This window comes from Fusarium vanettenii (genome assembly GCF_000151355.1).
Source record: "Fusarium vanettenii 77-13-4 chromosome 10 genomic scaffold NECHAsca_14_chr10_3_0, whole genome shotgun sequence".
NCBI classification, from domain to species: Eukaryota; Fungi; Ascomycota; class Sordariomycetes; order Hypocreales; family Nectriaceae; genus Fusarium; species Fusarium vanettenii.
The window spans coordinates 243,011-262,311 of NW_003315871.1; the positions used below are offsets into that span (position 1 = coordinate 243,011).

At 54.7% G+C, this 19,301-nt stretch overlaps 3 protein-coding genes across 3 annotated transcripts; 1 reads left to right on the top strand and 2 right to left on the bottom strand.

The window, feature by feature from the left end:
- Positions 1-9,450: 9,450 nt before the first annotated feature.
- Positions 9,451-11,403, top strand: NECHADRAFT_72439 (uncharacterized protein; the record flags this gene model as incomplete). The annotated part of the gene is made up of 6 exons (XM_003047530.1): positions 9,451-9,518; positions 9,581-9,622; positions 9,680-9,982; positions 10,035-10,262; positions 10,314-10,350; positions 10,402-11,403. The coding sequence occupies 6 exons, from the start codon at positions 9,451-9,453 to the stop codon at positions 11,401-11,403; spliced, it is 1,680 nt and encodes a 559-aa protein (XP_003047576.1).
- A 1,778-nt stretch (positions 11,404-13,181) lies between these two features.
- On the bottom strand, positions 13,182-15,812 carry NECHADRAFT_105519 (uncharacterized protein). Its single transcript, XM_003047702.1, has 4 exons — positions 15,273-15,812; positions 14,881-15,186; positions 13,868-14,815; positions 13,182-13,795 (listed from the first exon to the last, which is right to left on the bottom strand). The coding sequence occupies exons 1-4, from the start codon at positions 15,529-15,531 to the stop codon at positions 13,767-13,769; spliced, it is 1,542 nt and encodes a 513-aa protein (XP_003047748.1). The 5' UTR covers positions 15,532-15,812; the 3' UTR covers positions 13,182-13,766.
- Positions 15,813-17,557: 1,745 nt separating this feature from the next.
- NECHADRAFT_26055 (uncharacterized protein) lies at positions 17,558-18,685 on the bottom strand (the record flags this gene model as incomplete). The annotated part of the gene is made up of 1 exon (XM_003047703.1): positions 17,558-18,685. A coding segment is annotated over one exon (1,128 nt), but the record flags the coding sequence as incomplete, so codon positions are not given.
- Positions 18,686-19,301: the final 616 nt, after the last annotated feature.

Sequence of the window (19,301 nt, forward strand, 5' to 3'; positions counted from 1 at the left end):
GGGCCTATCGTCTTATCCCGACCTCCCCGTCCGCTTCAGGCGAATCGTAACCACGCTCGAGGTCCAACGGCGTGGTAATGTTGACCCGAGCCGAGCATTCCCCGCAGCGCGAGCTTGCATGGGCTGATGAGATAGAGCGTGCTTCGAGTTGCTGTTTAACCGGCCTCTGGGTTTGGAGACGGAAAGGAAACGCGCTCGCTGCTTGATACCCCCAAAGTAGATTGGGTGTGCGGTGGGGTGATGGACCACGACCAGGGACCTTCCACATCCCATGATAGTCACGTCGCTGTGATTGTTGGAGCAACCAGTCCGGCGCGGGTCCCCGAAGCGATCATCGGTCTGTCTGCATCTCGATCTCCCTGTCCCTCCCAGCTACACGGGACGTGCTTCATTAGCGTCTTCTGAGACAGGTGGTGCGATGCACAATTTCAGCTTCCCAGGCACGCCAGAGCCCTTAGCCGACCCAACCTCACCGCTTCCGCTGTCTGTTTCTCGTGGGGGAGCTCAGACTGGAATGTCTAGGGTCCTTCATGGGTCGAGTCGATTGGAAGAGGTCATGGCCGATTCCCCATGCTGCTGCTTCTGGCTTCTGGCTAGAAGATGAACTCATGGCGAACCTTTAAGAATAGCAACGCGCTAGTGCTGATTGCGGCAAAGAGCCATGCCCCAGCCCGCAGCCTGCACGTCGTTGCCAGCCTCAGCAGCATAGGAGATTCGATCTGTTCTTCCTTATGCTTGGGCCACCGCAAATCTGAACGGGATAGACAAGGAGGCCATAACGTTGATAACGCAGAGAACACTATTGACTGTGTAATTTGGAATGCTTCTTGCTCGAGTCAGGCCCTAGCGTCCCCACCTCAACCAACAAGCGACCAGCCTCCCTAGCCAGGTCGAGTGTGAAGGTATCGTGAACATTTGTTGAGCTGAGCGAAAACGAGCATGCCCGAGTTGTTGCAAGCTTCCGTATTGAGCCCCTGGACGACAAGGGAGTAAGCGAATGCAGGGATGAAACCTCTTGATCCCACGATGTGAACAAGAAGTTCCATAAATGGGAGCGTCCTGTCTAAGAATGGTGGTGAAGTTGAGCCGTTGGTGCAACGTGGGCGTCTGGGATCCTAGCGTCATGGTCATGGCACGAACGAAATATGGCCCAGGTTCTGATGGGCAATTGGCGAAATGCCCTATCTCTAGTTCGACATGGGTCAGGGTTGGCAGGGAGAATCCCATTTTGGGACACGAGGTTTGCGGTTTCAGCCAAACAGAAGCGTCAGAGGCCTGTGAATCAGATCTGATCCAGGGGCAGGGGTCCCTGTCGTTTTCAGACAACCTTTGGACAGCAGCATTGGCTCAATGCCGCCTCAACATCTCCGGCAGGCGTAAAGAGACGAGAGAATATTCCATCGACCACGTTCAAAACACCTTGCCGCGCGGGTCGACCTGCCCCCTTTGAGACATGGCAAGTCTTGACATCCGTTTGTCTCAGATACTTTTCAGACATGATCCACTCGAGGCAAGGGCATGTCTGAGGGCGCTATCGGCAAGGCCGGCGCACGCAGTAGTAGGTTGAAGACGGAAGAACCCTCGGAGAATGGCGAGTGTGAATATTCGTAGCCTAATAGCATATGACCTCATAGCGGCAGGACTGGGCCTAAAACCTGGGGCGATCTCAAAAAATGGCCAGATTTTCTCAACGTCGAGTCTTCAATTTTTCGGTCTTGGGCCCTTGCGCAGCCAATGACAGGTAGCTGTCGACGATATGTCGGCCGAGATGGATTCATGGAGCGGAAGACGAGTTTGATGACCGTTTGTTAGTCATCGGCGAACTTGAAGGCTGGTTTCAGCTGTGGGACCTAGGGCGGAGAACCAGGACCCAAAGAAGAAAAGAGCTGTCCATGTGATGAAACCGTCCCATCTGAGGGCGGCCGCTGAGTGTGAGGTCATGGCTCGCTCTGAAGTTGTGGTCCGTGAAGAGATTAAGCTGGCTTAGCCCATTCTTCGTCTGGTCTTTGCAGCAGAACGTCTGCTCAAGCTCGGCACCTGGAGCGGTTCGCTCCACCCACGGGCCGGAAGGCTGGGCTCGGGAGAGCTAGGGGCGAGTTATGGGGGGCCGGAGGGCATCTAGACCACGACATGAATCAGTTGGAGGTTCAAGAAGGGCAACTCGACGGTGGACAGGGTGACGGACGGCGGCGTCCAGAGCTTCTCTTGGCCGACCTTGGGTTGTCCTCATTGAGGGTTGTCCCCCGTTGACCACGACTAATAGAACCGATTCTATGACGGACAGGGAGGAGACACCACTGGCCCGGCGATTTTGGACTGCTGGCGCACGGAAATGACACTGGAAAAGGCCGGTTACATCTGCGAGATGGACTCTTCCGAGCCGCCGATTTTCTGAATGGCCCCATCTCTTGACGGAAAGTGACCGCAATGGGGGAATGGGACGGGCCAAGAATGGAGCATGGAGATGGACATGGATGATTGGGACCTGATTGCCGGGCGTGTGCGACTTCGGGACGGTCGAGGTTGCACAGGACAAAATGTGCTCGTGGCTCACAGGCCGGTGCCAGGAACCTGCTGATCATTGAGTTTCTGTGCGAGACTGTCTTCTGCATCCCACGCTTGGCCTGATTGGAGTACTGCGCATTGGTGCCGAGGCGATAGGCGCCTTGTTGGGCTGCTGTACTAAGGGGATCGGGGAGAGCGGTGTAAGTGGCGGCGACGTGGACTCAGATTCCATTAGATGTGATGGCGATGGTGTTGATGATGATGAGTCGACGAGGCCATCGTTGGAGGAGTGAAGGAGCTGGTTGGCTCAATGCATGTGATGCACTCCTCGTTGGTGAATATCACATGGCAGCTGTCGATGGGATTGGGTCTGAGGAGATGCAAAGTCGGAAGTCACCTTGGCAGGGCGTTGCTTCCTTTCCTTTCGCATGAGAGAGAATGCGCCTGTACCCAAGGCCCAAGGCAGAGCAGGAGCTCTCCAGCTGCATGCTCCATCCGTTGTCGGAGCCCAGTGCAGACCCTGCCTTCCCCCATCCCATCCCATCCCATCCCATCAACGTCGAGGTGGACAAGGTAACTGGCCTAGTCTATTTTTGTCCCAGTTTGTAAGTGATAAGATGCTTCATGACTGACAAGCGTTGACACTCCCTGTCCCTTGCCCAGCCTCATTGTTTTTGGTCAATGTTTTGGAAGAAATCAGCGGGAATTGCTTTTTTGGAAGAAACCTGCACTTTCCTTCACCGGGGAGACCTTGCATGGGCGTGGGCGTGTGCCATCATGCGCGTCCTCTGTAACATCGTTGACAGCCTCAAACCTAAAGAGAAGGCTGTGACAGCACATCAAAAAAGAGAAGATCGTCTGGGATTCCGAAACTGCCGGAGATCACCTCATGGCTCCGTGCTTCCGTGCTAGATCCTGCCAAAGGCTAATTGTGATGAGAATGCTCGTGTATTGTTGATTAACGAAATGACCCTTGAAAAGGATATTGATTTGAACAAGTCCGATCAATTTCCCAATGCCCCGGCGAGCCCTTGCCGCATTGAGTAATGGGGCTTGGTAATTAATCGCGTGCCTGAATTGAACCGCGCCGGTGAGGCGCCCGCACAACTTCCGGTCCCCGATAGGGCATCGGCCGCCACAGCCAACGCCCAACTCGGGCTGAGGAACCCGCCAGCGGAATCAGTCGTAGCTGGCTCCAAGCCGGCAACCTGCAGGACATCTTCTAGGCGCAAGTGGCTCGGGGTACACGGCCTTTGTGTGTGCTGAGATCGGTTACTCGGGCAGTATTTCAGAGCCGATGAAAACTCTGTTGAGGCAGGTTGTCAATGACACGGCGATTTTAATTACATACCGAGTGGGATAACAAGTGTTCTTCGAGCCTAGGTCAGTTATAATAGACTAACAAAGCATCTTTGTTCATCCTAGGCATGGATGCTCAGCCTTGACACAGCTGTCATTGGCTGCCTTCCATGCCAGTTCTAGTAGTTTTCTGTGAAGCCTTGGGCCTAATCAATCTGAAGCATGTCGAATCTCATACAAGGTTCAAAGGATTCGGTTGACGAGGAACACCCAGGGGCCTTGGAATGCCAAGCACTTGTCTCCAACCTTGTTTCCGCTCCATTCGGACGGGTCGTCAGCCCGCGTTTCTCCATCATGTTCCGTTTGCCCCCGGCCGTTGTTTTTTTTTATGTCTCATGCTTCACCCGCCGAGGGCTCCGTGCCGGCCTCAGATTTCCCACCGACCCTCGCCCACTTATGCCGAGGATAGCTGGACGGGTGCACATTATGATGCTTGGCACTTGGCCCTTTTCCCAAGGGAGTTGGGCAGTCTGCTCTGTCGGGTTTGCAAGGTGCAGAGGGAGGATGGCTATTTTTGTGCAGATTGCAGATCACCGGTCAGTATCTGTAAGATGCAACGGCGCGCTCAACGTGATTCGCACGGAACGTTCGATTTCGATACTTTTGTTGCGCTATTCACCTCTGGCACACTGAGGCATCCTGTGACAGCTCAATTCGCTTGCCATAAACGGGCATAACTGTCACCTCCATGTCATGTCCAGAGCAAGGGTGCTGGGCAAAAAAAAAAGCGAGCAAATGAGGAAGACGCCGAGGTATGGCAGACATAATATTACCATTCCCCCCGACCGCTGACCCCGAATGCGAAAACCCTCAAGGTTGGTGGTTGGATCTGGGCCGTTAGCACGGACACCACGGTAGTATCAATTCCCATGCTCGGGAACACGAGTCCGAAGGGGCAAGAGGAGACGGAGGGAGACCAAGCGAGGAGGGGAATAGGAATAGGCCCGTCGAGGTTGGGGGAATCATGATCATGGGGAGCAAAACCCGTCCTAGCATCAGATGATTTGCAGCTGTCCCCGATCATCCGTGCTGAAATGCCAGTGACCAACCTCGTCGCCCAGTCAAGTTGCGTGCAGACTGCAGGCATGGCACACGCAGGGATGAGAGATACCGCCAAAAAGAAAAGAGCGCCGCTATTAACGTTGTGTCATGGCCGATGTCGCGGTTGGAGATAGCCTCACCATGATGGTGGAGAGCATACTTTCCTGACCAACGACCCTCCTTGCGCTCCATGCTCCCTTCTCTGTCTTCTGCCCTACGAGGTGTTAGCTGGAGCCTCGCGGCACACACCCCGGCCGCCAAAGGCCCGGGGACCCGGTCGGCCGTGGCACAGCACCAGGACCAGGAAGGTTGGGTGTGTCGAAGACATTACTCCGTACATTCAGATGGAAGCCCTCACAGAGTTGACCAGGGCAAGGGCAGGCTGAGGCGGGCGAACGATCTACTGTACAGTACAGTACTGCTTAGCGCACCCGAAGTTGTCCCGTTCAGTCACGTCGAGGCCAACGTCACAGACAACCCAGCCGTCTTGGTAGGGTTGGACAGAGAAGTGCTGATGGGAGAGTGGAGAGGGGGTGACAAGGGAAAGGGTGATGAGTGATGAGGAATGATGACGCTCCCAGAAGGATGGATGAGACAGATGGACAGGCCCGAGAAGGGAACGAGCATAGCCCTCTTTGATGCTGCTGTACAGCTACTGCTACTGCTACCTTGGGGCCAGGATGCAGAAGTCGAGTCAAGGAAGGCCGTCAGCGATGGAAGGATGGAATGGACGGATGTCATGATGCTGCTAATAATGATCAATGCGCTGGGCTACGCTGGGCTGCGCTACACGGCACGGCGGGTGCAAACTTGAGGCCATTTGCCCTTCGAGCTGTCTGAGTGGCCATTTGTTCTATGTCTCAGCTGCGAGGTAAGGCAAGGCGACGCAAAGCAGCGCAGACCAAAGCGCTGGGAAAGCGAACCAAAGCCTCGAAGGGCCCTGAACTAGAAGCATTCAGGCGGCCATGACGGTGGGCCATAGGTAACGTTCCAGCGTCTCTCGTCCACGACTTTACCAGCTGCAGTTAGGGCAGTGCCTTTTTTAGATGCGCCTTCTCCATATCTCCATCTCAAATCAAGCCTCACATCTCTCTTCTGCGCCGCTTCTGGAGCGATCCCGCCACTGTGAGATGGCGCTTGGAGGGATTGGACGCTATGCGATGCGATGCGGTGCAGTGAACCCCAGCCTTAGCCTTGGACCGCCTGAGGCATTGGACGATGAGGCTGGCCTGGAGAGACCTCAAGGGTCAAGGGCCTGGCCTCCATGGCCTCAAGCTCAACTACCGGCCCCGGTTTGTCCGTCCGTGACGCATCCCCACCGCCCACCGTCCCTCCACCGCCGCCGACAGAGCCCGCCAACAGCGCCCTCTTGGCCATTCGGCGAACCACGGTCCAATCATCTACCAGAAAATGTCGGACCCCGCGGCCGACGGACGAATAGAAGGGTCGGAAGGCCGCAGTGAGCCGTGAACCCGACCAGCCAGCCTGCCTTACTAAGGCCCTCGCTGAACCGTGTTGGAGCAAAAGGAGCGGGCGGCTTTTGACGACAACGACCACAACCTGACGACCCTAGGATGGAAGAACGAGCACGGACTCGAAAAGTTATTTTTACTCAGTTACGTAGGGTTTTTGTCACCCACCCGCTCGCAGCAGCAGCAGCTGCAGCAGCTCTGCTTTGCTTTGCTTTGCTTTGCCTGTTCGCTGACTGCCTGCCCGTCTTGTCGTGGGCTTGGCTTGCTTGGCTTCCATTCGCTTCACTTCACTCGCAGTTTTTACCAATGCTTTCTCTTCAACTCTCAGCTTCTGTGACTCTGGTCCCCCCGGCGGTCGCAGAACAGAAACGGGCACTATCATTCATCCATGACATTTGGATCCATCCCCCTTGGCCCTAGCCATGTGCGTCATGCCCTCCACCTAGAGGTTACCTCGGCCGCCGCTTTTTTGCTTCTGCTCCCGCGTCTCATGGCCATGGCTCTCTCTGGTCAGTCAGTCTGCTGTTTGCTGCAGATGCCGGCCTGTCCGCTGACCCTCCCGTCCTGTCGCCCCAACCCAGCCCACTGGAGATGGCTCTAAACAGGCTCTGGAGGTTGCCCGCCCGCCACTGTCTCCTACTGTAGTCCTCTGTATTTGCATTTGCATTTACCTTGTTCCCCTCCCCTCTTGGCCAGGGCTGGGCTGGGCTGGGCTGGGCTGGTTTTCCTTCCCGCCACCACCACAACCACCCACCGGCTGGAGCGGCGGTGGACAGAAGAAGCGGAGGACAGCCCACATCCGGCCCTCATCATGCCGTCCGTCCACGTCCAGTCCAAGCATTACCGTCTCGGTGGTCCTGTAGAACCAGACAACGAGCCAGCAGAGCACAAGCCAGCCAGCAAGCCAGCCCGGCTGCCCAATAGCTCATCTCCAATCTTCTGCTCCCCAAAATAGCACACAGCAGAGGGCACGGTATGGATCGATGCTATCCTCAGGTATGGATCCGTCCTACCTTGCCTTACCTTGCCTTGGCTTGCGGGAGCCGTACAGTAGCAAGCAGTAGCATCCATCTCCAAACTGATCCGTTCCCCGACGACGTTAACATGCCCGCTTAGCTTGGCTGAGCTACTGCCAGGCCAGAATCAGAATCCTTACGCACCCCCTCCCTCCCCATCCTGTCCTGGCCTGGGCTGTTACTAAGGTTATGGTCTGTGATGAACCGACACACCCATACCGTCCGTCCCCATTCCCAGCAAACCCGCACGCATGGGTGGAGGATGGATGGGGACGGGGATGGTCGACTACTATGACAGATGCCCAGCCCAAGGGACCTTTTGGAGACAACGGCCCTTTCTGATGAGGCTACAGAGCGCCCCCCCCTGTTGTACCTGTGGCACCGGGCACGCCCCCCCATCCTAGCGTGCTTGTTCTCCTTCTGTGGCCCAACGCGGAACAATGATACAGACGTGCTCTTCTCTTCTCTGCTTTGCTCACTCGGGGTTCACGGCCATGGGCCATGGGTCAGCGTCCGATTCATGGGGGATCCATCCATTGCTGCCGCTGCCGTAGTCCCGGAGCCCGCACTCCACAATCCACAAGTGACCTTGGCCCTAGCTAGCCCGAGCTCGCCTGCCATGCCATGCCAGCCTCTGGTCTTGACACTCCCCGGGCTCATTCTCACGCTTTGCTTTGGATTGACGCTGTAGGAAGAAGAGGAGGTGGTGGTGCTTCTGGTGGGTGTGCCGTCGGGTATCTCTTTTTGGGTCTTGCCTGGCACCTGCTCACACACTTGTCTGCCCCCCAAGCACGCACATGGCACCCTCTTACTCTGGCACACAGAAAACGTACCTGCCTGACCTTACACAGCCTTCCTCCCAAGGTTCCTTCCCACTCCCCGGCACCACATCCACATCCACATCCGCATCCTCACACTCACACTCCCACTCTTACCCCCCCGGTTGCTCCTCCCCCGGCCGCTCCTCCCCGGTGCCTGCTTGTATTTAACAAAGCCGCCCTCCCCAGCTCCTTCCCGGATCCCCTCTTCGATTCCTTTTTGGTCAACTCCATCAACCATCATCAACGTCTCTCCAAACCAACAACACGTTCGCTTTCCTCCCTCCTCACCTCCCCCAACTCTCTTAGGAAGTCCTCGTCGACTCCTGTCACTCGCTTTTTTTACTGGTGCTTTAGGATCTAACGACCCCTTCTTCTTCTTTTCAACCAACGATACCTTTTCCCCAATATCTCGGGGTATTCAGTCGCTTCCCGCTGTGGATCGTTAACAAAGGAACAATCGCTCTGGGCAAAGACCAATCGACCAGATAAGGACAAGAACCACGCTAAAACGCACACCCTGGCCCCGAACTTGACCTGCCAAACGGATTGCCGTCTCATCTCCAAGTAATACGAGCTCTCCAAAATCTGCAGCCCTCATCACCCCCGGCTCGCACTCGCCCTCGGCCCCGCGTGTAGTTGATATCTTTGTCTCTGCATATCTACGCTCGCTTCCCTGAATCCGCATCAAGCTGTCTTGAAAAGGAAAGAAAATCAAACAAAACCACCAACCATTCGATCGCTACCACCAATCACGGACAAGAAGGAAGACTTGGACACGGGCAACCTGACAGACTACGATACCGAGTTTTTTGAGATTCCCTATCCAGCTCATCTAGCCGAGATCGCCGCAGCTTCGTAGAGCTCCTCGAGCATTCCAGTCACGCTAGAAACTTGGAATTGCTTCCGTATCAGCCTGGTTCCTTGACTTGCACCTGAGCCCAGCTCATCAAGTCCACCAGCTCTCGAACTGCTGTCCATTCTTCCCTGAGTGTGTCGATCTTCGCAGATCTCTTCTCCGGAATACCCTTGACTTGATTGCCTCAAGTCGGTTTCCAGAAGCAACTTGACTGGGTAGATCGCCAATTGCGCCCTTGTCTCTCCAACGCTCGCTACCCGTCCACAGGCTTGCCTTTGTGGACACCGCGTACGTCTCTTGACTCCCATTTTGAGTGACCGTGTTGTTTCTTACAACCTCGACAGGTCTTTCGCTACACTTTCACCTTTATCACTTTCACAATGGCTGGTCCCGGTGGTGGTCCTCCTCGCCGCAGCCACACCAAGTCCCGCAAGGGCTGTGACACCTGGTAAGCTTCATTGATGTGGAAATATGGTTCTGCACAGTTTCACCCTAACGGCTTCTCTGCAGCAAACGCCGACACATCCGCTGTGACGAGAACTTCCCTCAATGGTGAGTTGGTTCAAAAACGGCATCTCGATGCAGCCTCCCTTGCTGATCATACCGTAGTCGCAACTGCACCAAGCACAAGATCCGATGCCCGTACAACGATGTGCAGGTTCCCGATGCTGAGCGATCTACCACTCCCGACAAGCCCGACCTCATGTGGACGCCCCAGATCGAAGCCGCCATCGCCGAGTGGCAGAGGACGGGAATCTTCCCGCTCCCGAGCCTTGGTCTGTATCCGGCTCCCATGCCTCATCTCTATTCGCTCGAAGACCTCCGATTGATTTACCACGTCGCCACTCTGTACTACCAGCTGGCCACCATCGATGCGAATAACTTCACCCTCTGGACTCGCCACATCCCAACGTAGGTCGCACAGATCTGGATCATGCGTTGATGGATGCTAACATTGGTCTAGTCTCCTCCGAATCGGCGCCACAACCCCCTACGTGATGCATGCGCTGCTCGCCTTTTCCGCCATGCATATTGCTTTCCTCACCGACTGCCCTCTGGTCGGCAGCCTGGCATATGAACATCGAGGCATTGCTCTCAAGGGTCTGCAGGAGGCCATTGGCTCCTTTTCTCGAGAGACGTCCGACGCCATCTTGGCTGCGTCTCTTGTGCTCTCCTGGCAAGCCACCGACTGGTAAGTATTGTAGATCCTGCAGTTTGTGACGGCGGCTCACACCATGATTAGGCGCAGCTGGACACAGCTGATGCAGGGCACCTCCTCGGTGAGTAACAAAACCTCAAAATAACCCGAAACAGCTCTGACTTGCTTGCAGGTGATCGACGCAATGGACGCTTGGAAACACGAATCCCAGTTTGGAGACTTCATCGCCGAGAGCAGCACCTTTCCCACGGCTCCGCCCTCCCCTGGACAGGACCATCGTCCCAGCCAGCCGCGACCCGAGGATCTTGAGGCTTTCCAGCGCACGCTCGAGCAGGTTCAAAAGGTGGAGGCTCATCTCAAGCACCACAAGGAGGACACCACTCAGATCCAGCATCTCATTGGCTTCCTCCGTGGTTCTCGCAAGATCAGCCCCACGCTCTCGATTGCCCAGCAGTTTGAGAGGCTCCGGCCGCTTCGGACCTGGCTCTTCTGGATGCCCGTGAACTATCTGCAGAACTACCATGGCTCTCCCAACTCGCTGGTCGTCATTGCTCATCTGTACACTGTGGCCCTCCTCATGGAGCGACTCTTCCCTGAGATTGGTGCTGCCTACTTTGGCAGTCTGTCCATCTCTCCTGTTGAGGAAATTGCTCGGCGTCTCATGTCCATCAATGTCTCTGGTGCCAGGGGCGAACTCCAGACGCCTCTCACGCTCATGGAGTTCCCCATTGACACTATCAGTGAGTTCCGATCACGAATGGGCTGGCTGCACCCGGAGAGGACTCCGTCGTTCCCGCAGTTCAACCCTCCCAACTTCACTGTTCAAGAGGAGATGCCGAGCAACGAGTACCTGTATGGGAACCCTGCCTTCAGCTACAGCACTGAGGAGATGCCAATGCTCAATGCGTCTGGACCACCACCGTCGTCGGTGAGCCCTCTGGTTCTCTCGTCGCCGTACCCAGCGCAGCAGTACCTCAATGTTCCGTCTCCAGCGTACACGGGAGCCTACAGTCCAGCTTCGTCCACCTTTGAGGGTTCCGTTGCGTACAGCGATACCGAGGAATACAGCACCTGGGACATGAACGCCCTGCAAGGCGGGCCTCCCACGATGCACGATTCTCCTCACAACTATGGCGTCGGGTTCGTCACTCCTGTCCAGACCGTGTGGATTTAGGCTCCTCGAGGCGGCCACCGGGTCTTTTGCGCGAATAAGAATAGGGGATTGACCGTTTCCACCCAGGATGAACACCACACCAACATACCCGCCTCCGGAGGACCCATCTCCCTACATGGCCTCGCTGACGAGCGCTCCGTCTCCGTACCTCAGCTCGGATCAGTTCGGCATGCTTCCACTCCCCGAGTCTCCTGTCAACTCGAGCACGCCGCTCCCCCGACACCGCCACACCTCTTCGATGTCTTCGGCTCCGCACCCGCCGTCGCCCCTTGTGCAGGCCCCCCTGATGCACAGCTACGAAGACAACGCCCGACGCCGAGCGACTTGATGTTTCTCGGCTGACCATCCAATTCTCTCTCCAATCGCTTCAACCAATTCGCCGTCGATTTTGTTTTGACTTTATGTTTGATCCCGCTCGCTGCTTTTTCGAAATCGACGCAGACGCCATGTATACCACGTTCCTTCGACGCTCGCTACCACAACCACAACCAACTGGATTTTCTTGAGAGATCCTTACGACGCTCCTTGAGACACAAGATTAGATTACGCTCCCTACAACGAACGAAAATCGCACTATCATGTGCTGTACCACTACCTATTTCACGGTCCTTACGATACCCAGCAAAGAAACGACACTCCTTCTTGAACACCACCACCAATGATACCCGATAGACACTCCTTCCTGACGACTTAATGACGACTTCATCGGTTATAGAATTCACTCCTTACGGACTCCGCCAACGGTGACGGAAGCACCGTATCCAAAATGCATAGCGACTGTTGTTTGTGTTTTTAAACGCGCTCAAAAAGCTTGGTGTTGATGGGAGTTTTTTGTTTTGCTTTGATTTGATATGGGAAAGCATTTGCTCGGCGCACTTGATAATGTTTTGCGTTTACTGATATTGCTTGATTTTTTTTGGATTATGCTTTGTTTTGCCGCGCCGGATTTGACTCTTCGCAGAGTTGACGGCAGCGAAGGGATACTACGGGACAGAAGCATATTTTTGATGTTTTTTGCAATGATTTTATCTGATTTCGGATGTTGGGACCAATTGGCTCTACGAAAGATGCCATGGGATATATGTATGCTTTGGAACGAGGAGGATGACATACGCGAGAGATATCACGCGAGGATAAGGATAGACTGTTGTTGCATTGCTTTTTTTTCTAGCGCCTGGAATTTTGAACTGCTGAGGAAGACTTGGAAGTCTGATGGCGGTTCGAGGACGATCTGCCGGGAGATTAATTGACGATCGACTGATTGCGCGCCACAAAATTGTTCCTGATGAAGCCTGATGAAGTGACCCTGAGTGACATGTGTGAATGGAAGACGGTTGGAGGTGGGGTAGAGCCTTGGTGACGCCCTCTTGACACTGCCTTGTACCTGGGCTGAGGGGTCATGGTCGTACCTCGAACTTTAAAGTGAGCACAATGCTCACGCCTCCATGAGGTAGAGCGTTGTATCAGACATGTCGAGGTGAAGTGGCTTGGACTTTGGTGACAGGTTGTGCGAGATGATTGTGACCGGCCATGCTCTCTGACTTGGGACGAAAGACTTTCCTCTTGTATGGAATTATCCAAAAGTCTGACAAGGGGCAAGCTACTGGGTTGCCGGCATGTCTTATCGTCCCGTCTTGGGATGAAGGTGTAGCGATAATGTTGCGGGTTCGGCGATGCTAAGGAGAGACCATAAGAAACCTTGTGAACCTTGGTCAAGACAATCCACTTCATAGGCTTTTTACTAGACAGTCGTTATCACAATAAAGCAACCAGAGATTGCGGTAGGATAGGTGAGTTTGTATTCAAGCCGTGGCTAATTCAGACCCCATCAACTCCGTCTCTTTCCTTCTGTTGGTACACAAACGCACCACATCCAAGGCGTCAGAACCAACACCACCACCAGAAAGCCAGCAGCGAAACAACTCCTCATCCAGACACCTAGCCATCCCCTTGAAGCGGTCCTATAGTTAGAAACCGAAGGGGGAAAATGAGACAAGAGGGCGGCGCAAAAAAAAAAAAAAGCAGAAACCGTGACAAGAAAAAAATGAGCGCGCGCAAGTCCGTCAGGTTGTTGTTGTTTGTTGGTATCACTATTCCCGTTCAGGCCCAAATAAGTGTTTGTTCGTATCCAGCCGAGCTTCCCAAGACGGGACCAAGTTTCCTCCGTCTAACAAAATACAAAAAAAAAGAAAAAGGGCGTTTAAACGGCTATGGAAGACTCTCCCATGCCGTGTGTTCACCGATGCTAAAAACTCCCAGGCGCCTCTGCAAAAAAAAAGGATTGAAATGGATCGTGTATGGTGATTTGTTCCTGTCAACTCCGGTGTCATGGTCGTTGATGCCAATCTCTCTCTTCCCGGGCATCATCGTTTCATCTTCAATGTTGCTACGGCTGCCGTTTCAGCCAGCGATATCCAGTCGCATCGGGATCACCAGCGTCACCCTCACACTCAAGCAGACGTACTGCTTCGAGGCCTATTGGATGACGGTCGATCTCGCTGGGGTAACCGCGCACTATCGCTTCTGTCACGGCCAGCACCTTGTCGTAAGGCATCGCTGTAGCTCGGAACTGGCGGGTTTCGATCGTTGGTATATTGTCGTGGGGGAATCACAGTGGCAGCAGAGTTGCCCCTGCTTCGATTCATAACTCGGATCAAAGGAGTGTTCTCCTCACTGTCTGTGCTATATCGGCGACCGTCTTCACTGCCGGAATGGTCGGGGCTCTGATATTCGGGTGGGGGGTTCGTTGCGTCTTCAAGATGTAGGTGGAGGGGGTTGTGATCGTGGGTCTCGTGCTGAGGTCCGGGGTTGCTGCCTTCGCCGTTCTCTTCGTTGGGTACAAAGTGCGCCAGTGAGATATCGGTTGAACTCCTGCCTGGTCCGGGGCTCGTCGGGGGAAGAACGCGGAAGTTGCCACTTCGTGTTCTCCCGTGCTGGGGGTTCAGGTTGCTTGTAGGAGGGCGTGTGTTATAGGAGCATGCTGTGACCGAGTGGCTATGTTGTCGACCTTGAGGATATGTGGCGCCGCTGTCGGTGCCCGTTTCCAACAGAATACTACCCTGCTCAGATCCGTACGGCGGCGGCGGCGCGAGGCTACCGGTGGCGGGAGCCAGACCCCATTTCTTGACATTGGCCTCGATAAAGACGAAACCGGCCTGACCAAAGTTGACGTGGATCATAGCAGGACCGTTGGCGCCAATAGCGGGGAAGAAGTTCTGCGACTTGAGACCGTGAACCACCTCCTCGAGCTTCTTGCCGTTGCGAGTAAAGAAAATGGCACCTGTTCGAGGGCGGTAGCCCACACCGACGACGTCGCCCTGCACCAGCTGGGGACCGTAGGGAGTCGCGCCAAAGGGCTGGTTGTAGCGACGGGTTCCGGTAGACTGGTACCCAACCGAGTACTTGTGGTATCCTGGGAAACGAGAGTAAGCAGGTGACGGCGGCATGAGGAGGACAAGAGGTATGACAGGCACTCACCAGGTAACCGGAAGAGAGGATAAGGCTTGGTGGCCATGCCGATGCTGAGGAGGGTGGTCTCGGGCTTCTCGTATATCTTGGCCTCCCAGTAGTAGACGTCGTTTTGCTTTGGGACGGGGAGATTGCTCATGACGGTGCATTCCGAATCAAAAAACTCAATCTCAGTGCGGGCTTCGACAAAGCAGTTGGCGATCTCGAGCTCAGGCTCAAACTCCCAGGCGGAGACGCCCTTTTCCTGGATGGCGAGATATTGCGATAACGAGATGTCTGTCTGCGCAGACTCTGGAGTGTTGGCAGTAACCCAGGCTGGTGCGGCGTACACGCGTCAGTAAGAGATAGCGTTTGAGGGGACGTGCAAGGCCCCGGAGAGGGCAGAGAACCCAGCGACCTACCCTTTGCTCGTAGATACTCCTGGCGAGCCATGTCATCCATGACCTCGAGGGCCTCAGCCTCATCACGCGCGAATGCTTGCTCATCATCATACTCGCCGGGTCGACCGAGGCGATCGAGTATGATACGACCAGTGCTTGCGCAGCCCGAAACCCAGAAGATGAAGATGACGAGGGCGATAAGGACGATGGAGCCAAATGATGACACGAGGCCGATGACGACGCCTGTAAAGGCTGACGAGGGGGAGGAAGATAACCCCATGATGGGCTTCCGTCGGAGGGAAAAGAGGTCTCTCTTTTCTCTAGGTTGATTTGTTGAAAGGACGAGGAATTGCGTGCGTTTGCTTCGAGTCGTATCGTATTCGTCGGGGCAATCGGTCGGCCGGTCGGATACGGGAGAACAATCAAGTCACGACTCTTGGCGGACGGCGTCACCGCCGCGAATGGTGCATCCAAGAATCAATCGCGCGGCGAGGGAGGGAGACGCTGGTCGCAACGAGAAACGCAAGAGGAAAAAGGAAGCGCCGAAAAAGGAGAATAAAATGATGGTCGAGGCGAGGAAAAACAAAGTACGAGAAAGGTGAGGAAGGGAAGGAGGAGAAATGACGAGAGGCGATGGGAGAGAGGGTGGTTGGTGGTTGGTTGGTGGGATCTGGATGTGGAGGAGAAGCAGAAGAAGCCCGGAGGAGGAGGAGGAGGAGGAGGATGGAGGCTCGGGCCTTGGCCCACGCGATGTCGCCACACCTCACAGATAGGAAAGTCCTTGGAACAGGCAGGGGCCTAGGCACACGACAGTGATGGTTAGATGGACGGAAGGAAGGGGAATAGAAGTAGAAGGTGTTGATTGATAAAGATGAGTATGTTGACCAAGTAAGACACAAAATAAACCTCTGTTGTGCCTGTTGTTGTGCCTGTCAGCAAAACCTCGTTCGTCCCGGCCGCTGACCGGGCCCTTGCTGATGCTGACGCCGGTGGTGACGATTCCAGTGGGTGGACGGTTCCTGTCAGTGGAACCCGACTCCAGTGGATAGCGGATGCGGCCAGTGGCTTTTCTTGGGCTTCCGGCGAAGATGGGACCCGCCCGCAGTCCCTCTGGAGGGGTTTCTGACGGAACCGGCGGGAGCGGGCAGGGAGGTACTTTGCATCATGTTAGCGTCAGCCTACATTCAGATGCATAAATCTTAACGCTTCATGTGGGGGATCTAGGTATTTCTTCCTACGTGCGCCCGAAATGTCCGGATCGCCCCAAGGCTGAGCAGGACGATCAAAGTGGCTGGTCCTTGGACGGGGGACCACTCGGTCAAGGATTGGCTAAGCGACCCCTTCTTTCGATTTGAAAGACGGGATCCTGGAAGGGGAAGGGGCATTTGAAAAAGCCTGAATGAGGCAGGGCGTGACATGGAACAAAAACCCGTGACGTCGTCATTCACATAAACCACCAACACCAACAAAACCTCCAATATTAATTCCCCCTTTACAATACTTTCCCCCTTGCAATATTAACAATAAGCTCGCTCTGCATCCTGCAACATCATCCCCTTACACACCACAGCAAACAAAATAAACAACTGGCCGTCGTTCCCTCTCGGCCCGGCGGCTACACGCTCCAGCTGAGGCGCCCCAGGTTTCATCTTTTCCAAGCTAGCGCCGCATAACTATTTTCAGCTTTTCCTTCTGGCGATACGCGCTTCACTTTGCATGATGATGGGGATTTTTGTTGCACATCTCAATTAGAGCCCGCTGAGACAGCTGCAATCTTCAATGTAAACAGGTGAGACATGAGAAACTTTGTCGGAGCAACAAGGGACTGTCAGGGATGGGATTGATGCGCGCGTCCTGCATGTTGGTCGCAGGGAGAGAAACCCGTAACACAATGAATCTATTGGAGCTAGACATGATATTCAAGGGGTTTGTTGGGTTCGGGTCTTGCTAAAATAAGTCATGTACGGGCAACTACATGCGGCCGAGGGTCCGGGTGAGTTGTCACCACCTATCAACAAGGCACAAACACGATACTCATACTCTATACATACATAGTCCATATATCACTGGATCAAGTTCACTCGCAAACACATCTAATCCCAACGCCTTTATTCATTTACTGCATTGCCTATCTCAAATGCTAACAATCTCAAGACATGAATGATGATGACCTCTGTATCCGTAAAGCAAGCCGTCCGTGACCCATTTCTTACAATCATACACAACATGATGCTTCCTCGTCGTGTGCAATAAAAACAAAAAATGCCCAAATTAACCTTCTTTAAACCTCCCTTCATTTAGTCAACCTCCTCCTGTCGGCTGCGTCGGTATCCACGTTCCGCCCTGCGGGCACGGCGCTCCTCCCTGGCCCTCTCCCTCTCCAGCTCTCGGAGCTCAGGCATGGGGTGGTGGTAGCTCTTGGTGCCGAGGTCGCTACCCGAGTCACCAGTTGTGCGAGTCACCTGCGATCCATCCAAAAGACTCTCGCTAGCCTGGCTCTCGGCGCGGGTGTAGCTCTCAGCTCGCTGGTAGTTGTAGTCTCGGCGCGCATTTCGGCCAGCCTCACGGAGACGTCGGGCCTCAGCCCGCATGCGCTCCTGCTCACGGTCGGCGCGGCGGTCAGCGACAGAGTAGACCTTGCGGATACCACCGCTGGGCTTGGTAGGTGTAGTTGTAGGTGTAGTCTGGCGGTCAGAGAGGAGAGTTGTAGAGACGTTAGATTCGGTAGGGTTTGTAGATCCATCCCACTGCGAGCCTTCGCTTTCCTTGTTGATACCGCCCACACGAGCAGCCTTCTCATGTCGGTAGCTTCGAAGTTCCTTCTTGGCAGAGCGCTCAGCATCCTCATCCTCGACACCGTCCTCGCCAACAAAGCGATGCTTGGGCTTCTTGCCCTTCTTGACACGCTCACGATCACGCTTCTCCTGCTTGCGACGTCGCTTCTCACGCGAATAGATGTCACTCGCTCCCGCCGTGATTCCGCTCAGTCCAGTGGCCTCAGTAATGACAGTCTGACCATCATCATTGTGATCAAGGTGGGTGTCGTCATCTGCCACGTCCTTGTACACACTGCCGCCACCCAGGTTTGTCGGTCGTGTTGCGTTGGAGAGGATTGTGCCGTTGGGGCCGGTTCGGCGAAGAACAGTGGACTTGTAGTCATCCCAATCTGTTTCTCTGAAGTGGAAGCCGCCGTTCTTGGCCCAGAAGAAGAACCAGATACCACCAGCGACGAAGGCGACACCGATTAGTGCAAAGAGAAAGAAGAAGCCGGCGTTGCTGATATTGTGAGGGTCGAAAGAGCCCGAGTCCGGGTCGACGGTAGGTTTATGTCTATCGCTCTTGTCGTCATCCTTCTTGTCGTCGTCGCGGGCGAGAAGCACCTTGGAAGCCTCGAGGAGGTGGCCCGAGACGGTGGATATAGCCTCGGCCGCACGAATGCGGATGGGAGCGGGCGCCATGATGATTGTTGTTGATGGAATGCAAAGGTCTCGGTCGGAGACAAATGTGTGTTCGGGCTGGGCCTAAGGTCGCTGGAGCCCCAGCCGAGCTCAAAAAGTGATGCGATATGCCCAGGTGCAGCTGTCGTAATGTCCAAGCTGAACGGAATTGTTGAGTCGATAGTGGCTGTCGTTGTGTGTCGTGATGTGGTTTGGTTGAGAGTGTGGTTCTGGAGAGAAATGGAGTGAAAAGAAAGAGTGACGCGCAAGTCAAAGTGTGAGAGCTTGTGCTTGGTTAACCCAGAAACGAGGCCCGAAAAGCCCGTGGCTGGGGTGTGCCCAAAGAGGTGGCTGGCGAGTCAACGTTCAACTTACCTCAACAGTCTCGAAAATACTTCAAAAATGCACAGTTTAAGCTTTGCGATCAATATAAATGGCCCGATACACGAAAAGAATGGTTTGAATAATGGTTCCTCTCTTGCATCCGCTCTGTGGTCATCGAAGTGTCTCTAAATCAGCCATCTTGAGCTCTGGAAAATGACGTCGAAGTAAATAATCCGCTCACTGACCCGGCAACCACGAACTGCGCTCCTCCCCGAGCAATCCAGTCCAA